The sequence below is a fragment of the Hyla sarda genome, chromosome 6 (assembly GCF_029499605.1).
Source record: "Hyla sarda isolate aHylSar1 chromosome 6, aHylSar1.hap1, whole genome shotgun sequence".
Lineage (NCBI taxonomy): Eukaryota > Metazoa > Chordata > Amphibia > Anura > Hylidae > Hyla > Hyla sarda.
Genome location: NC_079194.1, coordinates 218,082,776 through 218,103,238, shown reverse-complemented (window position 1 = coordinate 218,103,238; position 20,463 = coordinate 218,082,776). Strand labels below are relative to the sequence as shown.

The 20,463-nt window shown below is 43.1% G+C and overlaps 2 protein-coding genes across 4 annotated transcripts in view; one reads left to right on the top strand and one right to left on the bottom strand.

The window, feature by feature from the left end:
- The window catches only part of DUS2 (dihydrouridine synthase 2), a 90,457-nt gene that overhangs the window by 18,980 nt on the left and 51,014 nt on the right, over positions 1-20,463 (top strand). Inside the window, exons 1-6 of one of the 3 annotated variants that reach the window (XM_056526437.1) lie at positions 5,477-5,579; positions 8,394-8,515; positions 13,022-13,067; positions 15,069-15,160; positions 17,138-17,181; positions 19,805-19,865. In XM_056526437.1, the coding sequence (XP_056382412.1) occupies positions 8,405-8,515; positions 13,022-13,067; positions 15,069-15,160; positions 17,138-17,181; positions 19,805-19,865 (354 nt within the window). In that variant the 5' untranslated portion in view covers positions 5,477-5,579; positions 8,394-8,404. The other 2 variants (XM_056526439.1, XM_056526438.1) reach the window with 2 other exon arrangements.
- DDX28 (DEAD-box helicase 28) lies at positions 3,702-5,533 on the bottom strand. Its single transcript, XM_056526435.1, has one exon. The coding sequence runs from the start codon at positions 5,421-5,423 to the stop codon at positions 3,834-3,836; it is 1,590 nt and encodes a 529-aa protein (XP_056382410.1). The 5' UTR covers positions 5,424-5,533; the 3' UTR covers positions 3,702-3,833.

Sequence of the window (20,463 nt, the reverse complement as noted above, 5' to 3'; positions counted from 1 at the left end):
TCATTTTTATTTGACATATAAGTAACATGTGACCAAGTATTGACGAAATATCTCCAGTTGTATGAAAGTTACGCTAGAAAATACATTTCCCATAGATTTGCATGGGACTTTACACAAAAACCCTAACCCTCGCAAAAGGGGGGGGGGGGGGGGGGGGGGGGTAGGTCAGGGTTAAATTAACTATCCTATATTTTTAGTGGACATATAAGTTACATGTAACCAAGTATTATCGAAATATCTCCAGCTGTTTGGAAGTTAAGCTTATCTCCAATAAGCATGTGTGATGTCCCAATACGAGATATAGTCCTGTACAGTATACTTAGCCCCTGTCAGGTTGAGTCCCTGTGTGTCCTAGGGGTTCTCCTGCAGCATCTCCCCCAGCGTGTTATAAGTGTTAGATATAAATGACCTCTGAGTTAGTCAAATGATACTGTTGTCACATGTTAAAGTCCCATGTTTTGTTACCCAGAGAGCACCAACTAACCAAGTCTGAATCTGCCTCTTTTGCTCTTCTACTACATTCTCTGCTGAGGTCAAGTTCAGTCCAGACATCTCAGAGCCAGTGTCCAGCACGCCTGGAGGCCTCAAGCCTAACCTACAGCCACATGCCAGTAAGTCAAGTCATCTCCGTCTGCTGTCACTGTCCCCAGTCAAGTCTCTTATAGTCAGCGTGGCTGTCCTAAAGTCTGTCAAGTCACTGCAAGTCCCAGCAAGCTGCAAGGTCCCCTCCGTGTTACTGGTCACCTGTCTTGGATCCTGGCCTAGCTGTAAAGACTAACATCTTTCTACCTCAGTAAAGCTACCGTTAACCCTAACCTGGTCTTGGACTATTATTACCCTGCCTAACCTACAGATAGCGGAGCTACCTTAGGGTAGTTACTACAGATCGACCAATTATCGGTTTGGCCGATATTATCGGCCAATATTCTTGATTTTGGACATTATCGGCATTAGCAATTACCTTGCCGATATTGCCCCGCTACCCCGACCCACCACGCCTCTCCGGCCAGAGACCACCGCCGCCACATTGCCTCCCCATTCCCGGTTTTATAATTACCTGTTCCCAGGGCCCGGGGTCCGCGCTACTTCTGGTTCCTGCAGCGCAATGACAAATGAGGTCCTCAAAGCGACGTCACCGTCAGTGTGCACAGTGACAGCTCAGAACGCCGCCGGAGCCAGAAGTAGAACGGACCCCGGGAACAGGTAATTATAAAATCGGGAATGGGGGAGGCAATGGGGCAGCGGCGGTGGTGATTGGACTAGGGAGAACCCCAGGACAGGCAGCGGCAGAAGTCTCTGGCCCCGCAAAAACCGCTGCAGTTCATTGATTTAAAGCGCCCGCTTTAAATCATTGATCTGCAGCGGCTTCTGCGGGGCCGGGTGGGGGGGGGAAATAGCCGATAACTTATTCCTGAATATCGGTATAAGTTATCGGCTATCAGCCTGAAGGGTCACAGATTATCGGTATCGGCCCTATAAAAAAAAAATTTTTTAAATCGATATCGGTCGATCCCTAGTAGTTACTTAGGAAAACCACGCCCTGGTGCCATGAAAATTTAGGGGTTAATCCCATCTGCCCCTGGGCTATACACCTTCACACCCTGTGGCTCACCACACATGCATGGGACTTTAAACAAAAACCCCAACCCTCGCAAATGAGAATGGGTAAGGGTTAATTAACCTATCCTGTTTGTAGTTAACATATAAGTAACGTGTGCCAAGTGCCATGTTCATGTGTACCTGTCAACAAAAACTTTTTATATAATGTAGATAATACCATTATATGTATATTTGTAATAGGGCTGGGCGGTATACTGGTTCATACTGGATACCGTTTTTTTTTCATCGCACGATATCAATTTTTGCCCATACCGGTCGGGCCCCTCCCCCCACCCCCGAATGAATTACTTGTGACGGAGCCGCGGGATGTGCGGGAGCCGCTGAGCTCACGTGCGGTGAACATCCCCACTCCCCCTGCAGATGCCGCTTGTTCTCAGTGATCAGAGCCAGGGGAAAGCGCAGAAACTTCATCCCCTGGCTCTGATGTTTCCCTCAGCCCCAAGCCTGCTCCCTGCTCAGCACCCCTCTCCCCTTCCTGCAGGCTGTTTCAGTTTATCATGCCCATCCCCAGGTGCGGGCTCTGCAGGGCCTCCTTCCCCCTGCAAGCACTAAATGTGACAGGCAGGCACAGGACATCTTATCTTCATCCCCGCTCTGTTCTCTGATCCCCGAGCAGGGACGGGGATCAGAAGCTCTGCCGGGCCCGTACATTCAGCGCTTGCAGGAGGAGAAGGCTCTGCTGATTCTTACATTCCCATCCCTGCTCAGAGAACAGAGCGGGGATGAAAATAAGATGTCCTGTGCCTGCCTGTCACAGGGGGAGAAGGCTCTGCAGCGGCTGGGGATGGGGACTATAAACTGCAGCGGCGGACAATGTATGTAAATAGCTGACAGTGCGCCTGTGGGGGGAATCACGATAGCGCTGCGGCTGACAGTTAACCCCTTTCCCGCTATAGGGGCCGTGCGCACGGTCCCCATGGAGGGGAAGGGGTTAACTGTCAGCCGCTGCACTTCTACACTGTAATACCGTGATACCGCCATAACCTGAAAAAATACCGTGATATAAGTTTTAGGTCATACCACCCAGCACTAATTTGTAATATACATTGGTAAAAAATGTGTATATTTTTGTCCTTGCAGCTATTGCCTGTGTGTCTCTATGAGGAGTCCAAATACAGGAAGTGAGGGTGGACGAGCAGGGCTCTGTGCTACGGGCTCACATATGAGGATGATTGACAAGCCAATAGCCTGCACAGAGCCCTGCTTGTCCTACCCTCGCTTCCTGTATTTGGACTCCTCAGAGACACACAGGCAATAGCTGCAGAGACAGCATTTTTTCACCCAAAAATATACACATTTTTTAACCAATGTATATTACAAATATAAATATAATGGTATTATCTACATTATATAAAAAGTTTTTGTTGAAAAGTACACTAATATCTTTTGCCGTTTGGAAGTGATGCTGAAACATACCCACATACACACTTTGGCGGAGATTTATCAAAACCTGTGCAGAAGAAAGGTTGCCTAGTTGCCCATAGCAACCAGATTACTTCTTTAATTTGTAAAAAAAAAAAAAAAAATGCCTCAAATGCCCAAAATGAAAGAAGCGATCTGATTGGTTGCTCTGAGCAACTTTTCACCTACACAGGTTTTGATAAATCTCCCCCATTGAGTTTCATATATGTGTGTATATAGTTAAAAGTTAACACCAAGTGATAACAAGCTTATTGTGAGGGTCCCAGGGCACTCAGGTCCGCTGTCATGTGAATGGAACAATAACATGCATGCTTGGCCATCACTCTAGTAACTCTCTATGGGATTTCCAAACATTGCCAAGGAGCCTGTTATCCCTTTTTTGGTGGATAGGTGATTAGTTTTATTCTTGAAATATCACCATCATTACTACAGCTCAACCCACAACTAATTTACCAAGGTAAAACAGCACAGCTTTCAATTTTCAAAGAGCATTTCTTAAAAATTAAAGCTGTAGTTTGTTGTTAGTAGCAACTATTTTCCTGTAGACAGTTTAATATCCCTCAATGTGTCAACAGGTACTAAATATATAACTAATCTATCTTCCTCTACACATCCTATATAGATTGAATAATTGATTCTCAAAAAAAAAAAAAAAAAAGTACATTAACTGTTTTATTCAACAAAACAAAAAAATATATTGTCTCTATCAGTGAAAAACTCTTATCTTTTGAGAAGACGAAATGCAAACAGCTTGAATTACAGTCTCTAAGTTAAGAAACTATACATTTCTACTACAGGGTCTGTTGTTCCTCTTTTATAATGTCACTGGACTTGACAGGATCCTTTATGCTGGACTCTAACCCCGGAAGACTGCTTCGCTTTCGAGCAGCAGTTTCAATCTTCTGCACCAATTCCACATCCCAAGCATGTGTGACAAAACTCACTACAACACCCTTACACTCACTGCCAACGCGGCCAACCCTTCCAGCCCTGTGCAAGTAGTCCTCTAAAGTGGGAGGAAAGTCATAATTCACTACTGTGTCCACTCGGAGACTATCCAGGCCTCGTGAGGCTATGTCGGTGCAGACTAACACATCATGTTGACCTTTTTGAAAGGTTTCAAAAATTCCTGAACGCATGTCAGCTGGCATTCGGCCATGTAGCCTGACATGCTTGATGCCATGGTCGTCCAATAAATAACCAAGCCAGTTGACTGTGCTTGAGCTGTTACAGAAGACCAGCACCCCTGTACCAGGTTTCTCTGCAACTTGTTTCTTTAACGTCTCCACAAGTTCATGAATCTTATCCAATCCCTTGATTTTTTTAAACACTTGCTGGACATGAGGCATAAGGAAATGTAGTCTCTTGCTTTTGATGGTCTCAATGCTCCCCAGATCTGTCACCTTTTTTAATATTTTGGCAACACCTCGGGGGAAGGTGGCTCCAATAACTGCTAGCTGGGCTTTCCTGTCCAGCCTTTGCAGATCGCTAGGCCGAGAAGCGATCTGGGTGTGCGAGAGAATTCCCTCGATGAGTTCACAGAAAGTATCATCAAACAATGTGTCGGCCTCATCCACGACAACATAGTGGAGATCTGACAAGCTCACCTTACCCCACTTCAAGGCCTTTAGGAGGGCGCCAGGGGTGGCCACTAATACATCCAATGGCTCATCGCGGAACTGATTTGCTATAGCTTTGCGCCCATGACCTCCGCCCACAAACCTCACCGATAAGCCCAGCTGGGCACAAAGCCTTCTAGCTACAGATGTAACCTGGCCACCGAGCTCCCTGGAAGGAACCAGGATCAGGCTCCGCGGGTCCGAGGACGAGTCACATTCATGGGTTATGAGCCTGTGTATTATAGGGACTAGATACGCCAGCGTTTTACCACTACCAGTCTCAGAGGCACACAGCACATTCTTGCCCTGCAGCAGGGCAGGGATCGCCTGTTTCTGGATCCAGGTAGGAGATGTAATGTTCAAAACATCCAGTGAAGATACCAGACTGGGATCCAGAGAAAGGGAGTGAAAAGTTTCCTCTGTCTCCGGCCAGGGGCGCTGTTCCCGTTGTCTGTTAATAGTAAAATAATCCCCCCGAGACTTTCGGTGCTTCCATCCTTGGCTGACCAGAGGCGGCTTTTCCCACTGGCCGCAGGTCTCCCGGGAGTACTGGTTTAGTTCCCGTCTACGAGAGCTGATGAGCAGCCTGCCGGCGCGGGGAGCCTGCACCTCTCCAGCGTGCTTCTTCTCTCGCCTCTCCAGAAACTGCTGTGCCCGCCTGGGCAGGTGAATCACCGGCAGATCGCTGGTGCTAGAGTAGCGGAGGGAATATCCCAGTCCGCGGCTCCATGCCCGTAAAGGAAGAACACAAAACGGAAGCATAATCCGCGAAGAGTCCTTGGAGACGCATGGAAGTGACAGGGGAGACGCGTCGCCGGGTGGTGACGTAAAGGGCGCGCCGGAAGTGACGTGGCGGTCTCTCGTAAACAGAAGGTAGTGACAAGCGCACGTGCTGCTCTTGGAGTCGCAGAGGAAGAGGTGAGGACGTGTCAGCTCAACCAGTGGGTTATAATGAATTCCAATGAAAAATGTCTATTGCAGTGTTTCCCAACCAGGGTGCCTCCAGCTTTTGCAAAACTACAACTCTCAGCATGCTGGGGGTTGTGGTTTTGCAAAAGCAGCAGACACCTTGGTTGGGAAAAACAGGTCTAGAGATGCTGAAGCATATTGCTGTAATATACTGCAGCTGCTGAAGAACCTCTTAAAAAAAGGCAGACATTTTTGTCAGTAAGGGATTTGTACAAAAGATGGTATATTGTTCAGACACCATGGGGGAGATTTATCAAAACCTGTCCAGAGGAAAAGTTGCCCAGTTGCCCATAGCAACCAATCAGATCCCTTCTTTCATTTTTAACAAGGCCTCTGCAAAATGAAAGAAGCGATCTGATTGGTTGCTATGGGCAACTGGGCAACTTTTCCTTTGCACAGGTTTTGATAAATTTCCCCCATGTTTCTGGGAAGGGAGACCTATGTAATGCCTTTCGCTTCTGAATACTGGTACAGTGGTCCCTCAAGTTGCAATATTAATTGGTTCCAGGACGACCATTGTATGTTGAAACCATTGTATGTTGAGACCAGAACTCTATGGAAACCTGGGAATTGGTTCTGAAGCCCCAAAATGTCATCCAAAAATAGGAAATAAGAATAATAAGTAGATAACTAATATAGATAAAGCAAGTCCTTACATATAAAAGTAAGAAAGATCTGCTGGGAGCTGTAAATCACTGTCTATGTCAGTGTTTCCCAAGCAGGGTGCCCCCCAGCTGTTGCAAAACTACAACTCCCAGCATGCCCGGACAGCCTTTGGCTGTCCGGGCATGCTGGGAGTTGTAGTTGTGCAACAGCTGGGGGCACCCTGCTTGGGAAACACTGGACTATGTAGAGGACAGGAGCTTCTGTACAGTACATGTAATGTCCTAAAAAAAGGTAACATGGTGTCCAAAGGAGCAGGTAACCCTGGTACAGGTAAAGTGTGCAGAACATGTAATACCTCCCTGTACTGTAGTCAGTGAATACACTTCAGTAATACAGGGGTTTTACCAGTGAATGCACATTGTGATTGGTCAGTTCTTCCATCATTGACACGTTTCACAGATCTAGACTATCTGTAGCATTGTATGTTGAGTCTGGTTTCAACTTACAATGGTCTTTTCTGGACCATTGTATGTTGAAACTATTGTATGTTGAGGCCATTGTAGGTTGAGGGATCACTGTAAACTTCTGACATCAGAAGAAATTATTAACAGACATGTCAATGTACCTGTAAAGAATAGGGCGTGGAGAGACGCACTCCATGCCGAGACAGTCGTGACACACAGCGCATTTTGTACACTGGGATAATTGTACGTTATTGGACCCATGCATAGAATTCATTCAGCGTCATATGATCACCTTGGTAACCTGGCTGCGCAACAGGGACTGGTCATCACTTTTTATGCCACTTCAACCAGAAGTCATCAGGGCAGTCCCCGGTGTTAAGGATGGATTAATCTGTGAGTGACTACCGTTATACTAATATCCGACGTAAGAGAATTCACACAAGGCCAGGTTGGTATGGGTTCTCTCCTCTGTGCCCCAGGGAGTTCTGTTTATTACAGGAAGTAAATTTGGTTTTTACAAACTGAGAAAAAGGGGAGGGTGAAAGGTAAAATTATGCATCGTTCTGTATGCTGATTGGTCATTTGAGCGTGGCGTAGCATAAGTCATTATCTTGCAAGTCCTGTTAGCTTAAGAATTCAGCATCTTTCCACAAAGTCCAATGTTTAGACGTCCTGTATTCAGAGTCTTCATCCCAAGGTTTCTTAATTACAGGCAAAGCGATAAGATGAAATGTTTAGCATTCTGATGAATCTGGGTTAAAGGGTAAGGGAACAGATATTTTTGCAGCAGAAATGGCATTTTAATATTAATATATTGATCAGTCATTAGAAACATAAGGGTCATCCCTATCAGTTTCTCCTGACCACACTGGCCTTGATAGATAGATCTCTCCCTTTTACCCGAACAGGAACTCCTCTATCAGTCAATACTGGTGGGGTGGGGAGAAGCCACTAGGAGCTGTCTCAATGACTTATGGTTTGAGCAGCATGAAAGGAAATCTGTTATCTGTGTCACCTGCACTAACCTGTCAGTACAGAGAAGTAGTGCAGGTGACACTTATGACAACCATACTTATCTAGTCCCGTTCAGTGCTCCAGTTCTCCCGCTATCTTCCTCCATTGTTTTCGTTCCCGGGGGTGATTTCGAGCATGGATGGAGCTTCTTGACGTTACTGCTGCTGCTTCTCTGCTGGGTCCCGCTGATAGCAAACAGCAGCAGGGACGTCACAAAGGTCCGCCCGTGCTCCAAGTCACCCCCGGCACGGAAACAACATTCAGTCTGACCACAGTGCTCTCTGCTGCCACCTCTGTCTGTCTGGAAATGTCCAGAGTACTAGCAAATCCCCTTAGCAAACTTCTGCTCTGGACAGTTCCTGACACAGACAGAGGTGTCAGCAGGGAGCACTGTGGTCAGACAGAAAAGAACTATACAACTTCCTGTGGAGCATACAACAGCAAATAAGTACTGGAAGGATTAAGATTTTTAAATATATTGAAAAAATATGTTTAACTTTCTGGCACCAGTTGTTTAAAAAAAAATGTTTTCCACCGGAGTACCCCTTTAAACTCATTTTGGTACCATTGGGATATGATAGTTTTGAAATTTCCCCGCCGGATCTTGGAAGCGTGATGTGAATATGGAAGAGTTGTCAATTAAAACGTGTCTGAACATTTTATTTTCTATATTTTTTAGGAGCTATCACAATGGTACTTTCATTCTGTGATAAATTAATCTTGGCTCCGATGGTTCGTGTGGGGACTTTGCCAATGCGTCTTCTCGCTTTAGATTATGGTGCGGACATTGTATACTGCGAGGTAAGCAGACATTCATGTATATTTATAGATTCATACACATACAGTGTTGCCCCTGGTTTATTTTTTAATAAACGTTTCTCTCTGGTGATAATAAAACCTGTTAAAACTGTATGGTATACTAACCTGCGTCTGTCAAGCAGGTAAGGTGATTACCATTAAAAACAAACAAACAAAAACCAAACAGAAATGCTTTCCAAAAAAACAAAAAGAACATGATTGAAAAAGTCATACGTATTACAAAATTGTACCAATAAAAACCAACATAGTGCTGTTGTGGGGAAACAAATGATATACTCGAGGAGGCAGAGAGTCTGTAGTCAGCACAAGGCTGAAAGAACCGGTTGGAGGCCAGTTTTTTAGCCATGTGCTGGCTACAGACTCTGCCTCCACAGGCATATAGGGAGAAATTTATCAAAACCTGTGCAGAGGAAGAGTGGTGCAGTTGCTCGTAGCAGCTAATCTGATTGCTTCTTTCATTTTTAAAGAGGCCTGTGAAAAATTAAAGAAACACTCTGGTTGCTATGGGCAACTGCACCACTTTTCCTCTGCACAGGTTTTGATGAATCTCCCCCATAGTTTTAAATGGACTGAATAAAGTTAAATTTTTTTTATGTCTTTTGGGTGAGTGCAACCTTCATCTTTTTCTCTTTACCTTGGCTTTTGCACATGCTATGTTGCTAGGTGACGCACCCTCACTTGGTCTTGGATACCTCTCTGCTGATCTGGTTAATAATATTTTTTTAAGGGGTACTCTGGTGGAAAACTTTTTTTTTTTTAATCAACTGGTGCCAGAAAGTTAAACAGATTTGTAAATTACTTATATAAAAAAAAATCTTAATCCTTCTGGTACTTAGTAGCTCCTGCTGCAGAGGAAATTCTTTACTTTTTGGAACACAGAGCTCTCTGCTGACATCATGACCACAGTGCTCTCTGCTCACACCTCTGTCCATTTTAAGAACTTGGAGAGAAGGATAGCTTCCATAGAAACGCCGGTTCCATGTGGCGCAGGTGTTACCTGTGTCCTGCGCCACATGGAACCAGCGTTTCTATTGAAGCCATCCTTCTCTCCAATGTCTGCGGACACCCCACTTTTATATGCTCACCATTGTTGTATGTTGCTACACAACTACCTCAGGTGAGCAGCCATATAGCCCTTGTATTTTTATGCTTATCTCTCATTTATTATACCACAGAGCGCTGTTACTATCCATTACGTATCCATTTTAAGAACTGTCCAGAGTAGAAGAAAATCCCCTTAGAAAACATATGCTGCTCTGGTCAGTTCCTAAAATGGACAGAGATGTCAGCAGAGAGCTCTGTGGTCATGATGTCAGCAGAGAGCTCTGTTCCAAAAAGGAAAGATTTTCCTCTGTAGTATTCAGCAGCTAATAAGTACTGGAAGGATTAAGATTTTTTAATAGAAGTAATTTACAAATCTGTTTAACTTTCTGGCATTAGTTGATAAAAAAAAAATAAATAAGTTTTCCACTGGAGTACCTGTCATCACAAAAACTTTTTATGTTGTTAATTAATGTACTAGAAACAATTTTCTAATACCATGTCATTAAAAAAAAAAAAAAAAAATAAATAAATATATATATATATATATATATATATATATATATATATATATTTTGACTTATAAAAACCGACCACTAGGGGCCTCCCTACATGTCCCGGCCGCAAGTTTCTCATAAAATTCAGACTCCTGCATGAGTCCTAGCCCTCATAGCGCAGCCTGGACACTGACGAGCACAGCTCAGCCCCCTGCTTGTCAATCAGACAGACGAGAGCGAGCGCTGTGCACCCTGCATGGCACACCTCAGCTACATTGAACACTGCCTGCAGTGAGCAAGCTTTGAAAGAGGATTATGAAGGAAATACTGGACAAAAATAAAAAATAAAAACTGTGGGGGGCAGATAATGAAGAAGGCAACATACCAGCAGCATAATACACTGCTCAAAAAATAAAGGGAATACTTAAACAACACAATGTAACTCCAAGTCAGTCACACTTCTGTGAAATCACACTGTCCACTCAGGAAGATACACTGATTGACAATCAATTTCACATGCTGTTGTGCAAATGGAACAGACAACAGGTGGAAATTATAGGCAATTAGCAAGAAACCCCCAATAAAGGAGTGGTTTTGCAGGTGGTGACCACAGACCACTTCTCAGTTCCTATGCTTCTTGGCTGATGTTTTGGTCACTTTTGAATGCTGGCGGTGCTTTCACTCTAGTGGTAGCATGAGACGGAGTCTACAATCCACACAAGTGGCTCAGGTAGTGCAGCTCATCAAAGATGGCACATCAATGCGAGCTGTGGCAAGACGGTGTGCTATGTGTCTGTCATCGTAGTGTCCAGAGCATGGAGGCGCTACCAGGAGACAGGCCAGTACATCAGGAGATGTGGAGGAGGCCGAAGGAGGGCAACAACCAAGCAGCAGGACCACTCCCTCCGAGGAGCAGGAGGAGCACTGCCAGAGCCCTGCAAAATGACCTCCAGCAGGCCACAAATGTGCATGTGTCCACTCAAACAGTCAGAAACAGACTCCATGAGGGTGGTATGAGAGCTAGGGATCGACCGATATAATTTTTTTAGGGCCGATAATCAGTGCAGGTTAGGGCCGATAGCCGATAACTTATACCGATATTCCGGTATAAGTTATCGGCTATTTAACCCCCTGCGACACCGCTGCAGATCATTGATTTAAAGCGGGCGATTTAAATCAATGATCTGCAGTGGCTTTTGCAGGGCCATAGGCCGCCGCCGCCACCCTCTTCTCTCCCCCTGCCTGTCAGGGTGGTCCGGGCCATCCATCCTTCCTTCCTGTAGTGTCCGGGGGCGTTCCGGGTGAAGAGTGAGCAGCGACGCACCTGACGTCACGGCGTAGCGGCGTCTATGCAGTGTACTAGGCCGGAGCCTGCCCGGAGTGGAGAAGATGACCGCCGGAGAAGAAGGACAGCCCGGACCGGTTCACTCTTCACCCGGAACGCCCCCGGACACTACAGGAAGGAAGGATGGATGGCCCGGACCACCCCCATTATGGGTAAGTTTAATTTTTTTATTGACTCTGAGGGTGGGGGAGGGGCCCAACCGGGATAGCGGTATGGGCAAAAATCCATACCGGTATACCGCCCAGCATCACGTTGGGGGGTGCGGTGCGGTGGGTCGAAGGGGGTGGCGGTCGCGGTGCGGTGGGGGCGGTGCGGGGGGCGGGGCATTATCGGCTTATCGGCAAGGCAATTGCCGATACCAATAATGCCCAAAATCGGTCGATCCCTAATGAGAGCACAACGTCCACAGGTGGGGGTTTTGCTTACAGCCCAACACCGTGCAGGACGTCTGGCATTTGCCAGGGAACACCAAGATTGGCAAATTCTCCCCTGGTGCCCTGAGCTCTTCACAGATGAAAGCAGGTTCACACTGAGCACATGTGACAGTCTGCTGCCTGCAACATCCTCCAGCATGACCAGTTTGGCGGTGGGTCAGTAATGGTGTGGGGTGGCATTTCTTTGGGGGGCCGCACAGCCCTCCATGTCCTTGCCAGAGGTAGCCTGACTGCTATTAGGCACTGAGATAAGATCCTCAAACCCCTTGTGAGACCATATGCTGGTGTGGTTGGCCCTGGGTTCCTCCTAATACAAGACAATGTTAGACCTCATGTGGCTGGAGTGTGACAGCAGTTCCTGCAAGAGGAAGGCATTGATGCTATGGATTTGCCCGCCCATTCCCCAGACCTGAATCTTATTGAGCACATCTGGGACATCATGTCTCGCTCCATCCACCACAGACTGTCCAGGAGTTGGCGGATGCTTTAGTCCAGGTCTGGGAGGACATCCCTCAGGAGACCATCTGCCACCTCATCAGGAGCATGCCCAGGCATTGTAGGGAGGTCATATGGGCACGTGGAGGCCACACACACTACTGAGCCTCATTGTGACTTGTATTAAGGACATTACATAAAGTTGGATCAGCCTGTAGTGTGGTTTTCCACTTTGATTTTAAGTGTGACTCCATATCCAGACCTCCATGGGTTGATAAATTTGATTTCCATTGATATTTTTGTGGGATTTTGTTATCAGCACATTCAACTATGTAAAGACGAAAGTATTTCATACGATTAGTTCATTCATTCAGATGTAGGATGTGTTATCTTCATGTTTCCTTTATTTTTTGAGCAGTGTATAAAGCAATGGAGATGGTGGCAGGTACTCCTTAATGTGATGTTAAATAATCGTTTTACAGCAATAGTGCCTTCCCTATCTTTCTCCTAGCCTAGTGTTCCTTTTTAGACGATAGTGTCCCATTAAAGTAGTGTATTTTCCAGTTTTAGTTTTTTTGTGTTATGCACATGTTAAACTGTATGGCCTAAAACTGCAGTAAATCTAGGGAAACATTTCCATTTAATTGCTACAACATTCATGTTAATTTGGCCTCATATCTATTTTGCATGTGTACTTATGTGCATAAAAAATGGTCTTTTATCTGGTTTCTTTTAGGAGCTGGTTGATATAAAGATGTTGCAGTGTAAGCGAGTTGTAAATGGTAAGGTAACTCTTTACATTTCAGTATTAAATATAAAATTGTAATTTACTGAGAATATTTGTACATAGTCTGAACTCAGATCTTTCATCTTCAGTCCTTTTAAAGGGGTACTCTAGTGGAAGACAATTTTTTTCAAATTAACTGGTTTAACCCCTTGGGGACAGACGGTTTGTCAGTTTTTGCACTTTCGTTTTTTCCTTCTTACCTTTTGAAAATCATAACCCTTTCAATTTTGCATATGATGGCTTTTTTTTTTTTTTGAGCCACCAATTCTACTTTCTAATGACATCAGTCATCTTGCCTACAAATCTAGGGCAAAACGAAAAAAATAATAATTGTGCGACAAAATTGAAGAAAAAATTACATTTTGTAACTTTTGGGCGCTTCCGTTTCTATGCAGTAAATTTTTCAGTAAAAATTACACCTTCTCTTTATTCTGTAGGTCCATACGATTATAATGATACCCTACTTATGTAGGTGTGATTTTGTACTTCTTGAAAAAATCCTAACTACATGCAGGAAAACTTATACGTTTAAATTTGTAATCTTCTGACCCCTATAACTTTTTATATATTTTTTTCCACGTACAGGACGGTATGATGGTTCATTTTTTGTGCCGGATCTGACGTTTTTAGCGGTACCATTTTTGTATTGATCTGACTTTTTATTCATTTTTTCACAATATAAAAAGTGACCAAAAATACGCTATTTTGGACTTTGGAATTCTTTTGCGCGTACGCCATTGATTGTGCGGTTTTATTAACGATATATTTTTATAATTCGGACATTTCCGCACCCGGCGATATCACAGGTGTTTATTTTTATTTACACTGTTTTTTTTTTATGGGAAATGAGGGGTGATTCAAACTTTTATTAGGGAAGGGGTTAAATGATCTTTATTAACTTTTTTTTTTTCACTTTTTTTTTTTTTTGCAATGTTATAACTCCCATAGGGGGCTATAACACTGCACACACTGATCTTTTACATTGATGAATGGTTTCTTATAGGAAACCATTGATCAATGATTCTGCTGATTGACTGCTCATACCTTGATCTCAGGCACTGAGCAGTCATTTGGCGATTGGACAGCGAGGAGGAAGGTAGGTGCCCTCCTGCTGTCCCGAACAGCCCTCTGAGCTAACAGACATTCGTTTACTTTCACTTTAGAAGCGGCGTTCAACTTTGAATGCCGCGTCTAAAGGGTTAATAGTGCGCGGCACCGCGATCATTGCCGTGCACTATTAGCTACGGGTCCCGGCCATGGCGTGGCCCCGCATTATACATAGGGAGTGGGTGAAGGGCATACAGGTACGCCATCCGTCCCAAACAGGTTAAGAAATTAAACAAATTTGTAAATTACTTCTACAAAAAAAATCTTAATCCTTCCAGTACTTATCAGTACTTATCAGATGCCTTATGCTACAGGAAGTTGTTATTTTCTGTCTGACAACAGTGCTCTCTGCTGACACCTCTGTCCATATCAGGAACTGTCCAAAGTAGGAGAAAATCTACATAGCAAACCTCTCCTTCTCCAGACAGTTCCTGACATGGACAGAGTTGTCAGCAGAGAGCACTGTGGGCAGACAGAAAAGAACAATCCCACTTCCTCTGGAGCATACAGCAGCTGATAAGTACTGGAAGGATTAAGATTTTTTTAATAGAAGTAATTTACAAATCTGTTTAACTTTCTGGCACCAGTTGATTTGAAAAAAAAAATTTGTTTTCCACTGGAGTATCCTTCTTTAGGCCATTTTTAAACTTTTTTCACATTTTCTTACTTGTGAATTTGTGCTAAAATAGGTATCAGGGACATTGGCACAGGTACAAGTACTCGTGCACATGTCCAGTATCGATTTCGATACCGATGCCTGTATTGGTATCGGGACATCCATACTAAGAGTAGAAGATATACTAACAAAAACCCTATATGGGATTGATAGATGTGAAAAAAGCAGTGTCTGCTTCAGCTTTAAGAACTATTTGTATTTTATTTACTGCAGAGGTTCTCCAGACAGTGGACTACATCGCTCCCACAGAGAGAGTCATTTTTCAGACTTGTGAAAGGGAGAAAGATCGGGTTGTATTTCAGATGGTAAGAGTGTTCATTTGTGATGTTTTCTAAATGCAGTTTGCAAACATATGCAGAGCTCAGGTATAAGAATGTATACCTGGTCAAAAGGAACATAAAAGCTGTGTTGTATTCCTGACTTCCAGCAATTGTTCAGTATATGTTTACCTGTTACACAAATAATTTTTATTTATTTAACCCTTAGAGGACGCAGGATATACCTGTATGGACTGTCTGCCTGGTACTTGGCACACAAGGATGTACATGTACACCCTGAGCTATCAGGACTATGAAGGGAGCACAGGAGTTGTGCCAACTTTAAAGACCGCTGTTCCCTGCTGCTATCAGCAGCTGGGGACCCGCCGCTAACGACCTACATCAGCAATCATGCTGATGCCCACAGTTAACCCTTCAGATGTAGTGATCAACACTGATCACAGCATTTGAAACATAAGGGCGGCTGAAAGACTTATCTGACCACCTCTGGGGGTCCAATGAGTCAAAATGGCAGCTGGAGCTCGAAGGAACTTACATAAGACAGCCCACTCCCCTGCTTTCCAACCAGCAACTGCAAATAGGCTGAATGTGGCTGGGAAGCTTTGTGGGCAGACACTTTTAAACATATTACCTCCAGAGACAGGGGAAAAGAAGGCAGACAAGGAAAAATAGAGACATCAACATGATATAAATAGAAGGAGCATGGTCATCTGACTGCATTTGAGATTACTTGTAGAGGTGTTTGAGACTGTACATTAGCAAATTATGAATTATGTGAACTAGCGCTACCTAGGAGCGGGTGGCAATGATATGTATGTGACATATATATATATATATATATATATATATATATATATATATTGGTCCCTAGTCTCCCATACAGGGTTTAAAACATAATAAATAAATATACTGGCACAACTGTATAAAAAATGTATATTTATTGATAAGTAGTAAGTAAAAGGAAGTATATCACAAGGTTCTAAAAAAGTATTTGACTTCAAAACTCTTCAATGGCGTGGTGAGTAAAAGTTTTCAGTCTAAAAAGAAAAAATTTCTATGTGTGAATCTCAAAAAATGTTCAATGTAAAAAACATTAAAACATTAATATTAGGTGGTTATGAAAGGTAAAAAAAGGTTATATTACACCCACCTAATCTGGCTGGCCTTGATTGTGCGTGGGCCCTTTAGTTTCTGTATGTATTATGTATGTGGTCCTGTGTATGGGGTACTGCAGCTGTTTATAATACAAAGTTGAAACAAAAATTAATATAGAAGCTAGTGAGCACCAATACAGCTGTAAATGGGTGAGCAAAGAAAGTTATATGGTGCTCACCCTGCTTCTTAACACATATATTTCGGATTCTGGTCAGCCATCTTCCAAGGATCAGAATCCTAAATATACCGTATGTGTTAAGAAACAGGGTGAGCACCATATAACTTTCTTTGCTCACCCGTTTTCTTTGCCCACTAGTTTCTATATTTTTTATTTCAACTTTGTATTATAAACAGCGGCAGTACCCCATAATACATACAGAAACTAAATGGCCCACGCACAATCAAGGCCAGCCAGATTAGGTGGGTGTAATATAACCTTTTTTACCTTTCATAACCACCTAATAATGTTTTTTACATTGAACATTTTTTGAGATTCACATATATCCATTTTTTCTTTTTAGACTAAAAAACTTTTACTCACCACGCCATTGAAGAATTTTGAAGTCGTAAATACTTTTTTAGAACCTTGTGATATACCTCCTTTTACTTACTACTTATTAATAAATATACATTTTTTATACAGTTGCGCCAGTATATTTATTTATAAAATTATAAATTATAATGAAGTTAAACAATATTTACATTTCTGAAATTAAAGTAATTTAATTTATGATAAAACATCCCTTCTTAAAACTTTCTTGAAAGACAACCAATGAACTGTTGTCTATATTTAACCAACTTTTGTGCTTTACTTGTGACTATTACTATATATGTTATATTTTACTATAGGGGACGGCTGATCCAGAAAGAGCACTGGCTGTAGCCAAACTTATGTAGGTTTGTTTTTTGGTTTGTTAACTTTGTTTTTTTACTTATTTTATTTTCTCTATGTGTCCTATTGTCTGTCAACAGTAAAGACAATCGGTTATCACTGGAATACCCCCCTTACATTCATAATTCATGCATGTGTCATATCATCCAAACCATATGCAGAAGATGAATGCTGTATATTACAGGTGACATTCGCCAGCAGCTGCTGAGATTGGACTTCAGTCTAATCCTGGTAATTTACCCTCTAGATGCAGCTTTTTTTCAATAGCTTTTTCATTAACTTTTTCAAAATAGAAAAAAAAAAAAGAAAAACCATAGAAAATAACACATAGCCCTAAATCAGGCTACATAGACATACTAAAACAATCTCAGGAATCAATATGTAAATAACAGGTAAAGCGGTGCTGGAGTAAAATGTTTTTTAAAATCACACCCCTTTTCTAATTTTTTTCCCCCAGTAAACATAATTGTTATTGCAGTGCGTGAAAATGTCCAAAGTGTTAAAATATACAGTTATTCATGCCACATATTAAATATAGTAAGTGAAAAAAATGCCAGAATTGCTGATTTTTGGTCACATGTCATCTTTGGAAAATTGAAATAAAAGGCAGTCAAAAAGTCCCATATACCCTGAAATGTTGCTGAGAGACAACAAATCACATTGCAAAAAAACGATCCCTAACACTGCTCCATAGATACTTCATATGGATACTAAAAAGTTATAGGGGTCAGAATATGGCAAAGCATCTTTCATTAATGGGAATCTGTCAGCTGCAGATTGTGGCGTGATGCTGGGATGCCGGGAGGGGTTGTGCAAGTGCAGGGATGTGACTGAGGCAATGGCCCATATCCCATAACTCTGATGTCTCTTCTGGTCTCTAACATCATCATATTCTATGTGCTGCTATATACAAGTGCAGGAGGTAACCATGACTAAGTATATACTAAACAACATATTAAAAACAAAGTCGTGTGTTTCATATGAAAGGGGTCACGTTGTTATGCTCATTCAGCCCCATTGAGCCCAAAGCGTTCAGCTTACTACCGTATATACTCGAGTATAAGCCAACCCGAATATAAGCCGAGGCCCCTAATTTCACCCCAAAAACCCAGGAGGGAGAAGAAAAAAAAAAAAAAAAAAAAAAAAAAAAAAAAAAAAAGTTATTGACTCGACTATAAGCCTAGGGTGGGAAATACATCATCCCCCCATGTCATCATCCAGACCCCCGTCATCATCCCCCCCCCCTTCATCAACACTACCTGTCAATCCATTCATCAGTGGTCTTCAACCTGCGGACCTCCAGATGTTGCAAAACTACAACTCCCAGCATGCCCGGGCATGTTGGGAGTTGTACTTTTGAAACCTCTGGAGGTCCGCAGGTTGAACACCACTGCGGCCTTCGTCATAATCTAGACACCCCCTTTAGTTTTCTACTCCCCTCCCCTCGGTGGAAAGGAAGGGTGAGCTGGTCCGGTCCATCTGTGCTGCAGGGTCCGTCCGGTGGGGAGGGTTAGTGGTTCCGGGCTGCTCATTTTCACCGGGGGTCCCTCTTCTCTCCTCCGGGCCCGGCCCCGGACTAGTGACATTGCCTTGACGACGACGCACAGGGACGTTCATGCGAGTCCCTGTGCGTCGTCGTCAAGGCAACGTCACTAGTCCGGGGCAGGCCCGGAGCGCGGATAAGAGGGCCCCCCAGAACGACTAACCCTCCCCACCGGATGGTCCCTGCAGCATAGATGGCCCGGAACAGCTCACCCTTACTTCCCACCGAGGGGAGGTGAGTAGAAAACTAAAGGGGGTGTCTGGATGATGACGAAGGCCGCAGTGGTCTTCAACCTGCGGACCTCCAGAGGTTTCAATAGTACAACTCCCAGCATGCCCGGGCATGCTGAGAGTTTTAGTTTTGCAACATCTGGAGGTCTGCAGGTTGAAGTCCACTGACAGGCGGAGAGTTCACTCGAGTATAAGCACGAAAACTCTGCTTATACTCGAGTATATACGGTAATCCACAAAACTTCTTTCTGTAATAAACAATGCACTCTAGTCGTTCAAAACACAATCCATTAGGATTTTCAAAATGGAAATCTTGTATACCTCCTATAAAACGGGTTGCTCCTGTGCCTGTCCTCATCAAATATTTATGTTCCCTGAAACATTTAAATACATTTATTTGGGTTTTGCCTCTATAATAACGTCCACAAGGCCTTATTAGGCAATAAACTATATGGGTGCTACAGCAAGTTATAAATTGTTTCACAAATATTTAGTTTTCTCCTAACCTTAAGTAATTTTTCACTAAATTTTATTGACAAAACAAGCTTTCACATGGGACCTTACCACAAGGGCCCTTACGATTCAGCCAGCTAGATGTTTACCCCCTCTTATTTATTTTTCTTTGATAAAATCACTTATTGTACCTGTTTGTTGCCTCCGTCATGCCCCTGCGCTTGCACTACCACTCCTGGCATCCCAGCTGAGTTCATGTGCTGTTATTCAGTTTAAATAAACTTTGCGAGCAGGCCAGTTGGTAAGTGCTATGTTATATTATTTTCTCTTTTTTTTTCTTCTGATGTTTATATTATTGACTATCCGTTTTTGTTTGATATTAATTTTTTTCTTTGTAGAGAAAATGATGTTGCTGCTATTGATATTAACATGGGCTGTCCAAAGGAATATTCTACCAAGGTATTATCCTTTTTATTTTTATTTATTTTTATTTTTTTAATGTGCTTTACATTATAATTGCTTTCATTTTTTAGGCTGCAGTATCTTCATATATGTGTCGTGGGCTTTTTTAGCCAGCTGTTGGGTCAAGATGGGGACCTTAATGAATTCCTAGAAGACTTTATTCTAAATCAGTGGGGATGGCTTCCATTTTGAATGACAGCTACAAAAAACATTTAAACAGTACCTCATTTTGAAATTATTACATCTTGGAAACACATTAAGGGTCTATTCACACGTACCGTAGTCTGCGCAGATTTAATGCGCAGGATTGGTAGCTGCAGATAAGCTGTGCAGCAGAAAATCCTGTGCATCAAATCCTGCGCATCAAATCTGCGTACCCTTAGACAGTATTCACATCTGCAGTCAGTTAAAACACATGGAACCTGCAGCACACTCCAATATCACAATGATCTTCTTTTCAATGGGTGTAAAATTTATGTTTGCATCAAAATCTTAATTGACAATGGGGGAGATTTATCAAAACCTGTCCAGAGGAAAAGCTGACCAGTTGCACACAGCAACCAATCAGATCACTTCTTTAAAGGGGTATTCCAGG

Coding starts and splice junctions, on each gene's coding strand:
- DDX28 (XM_056526435.1), bottom strand. CDS start 5,423: ATGCTTCCGTTTTGTGTTCTTCCTTTACGGGCATGGAGCCGCGGACTG.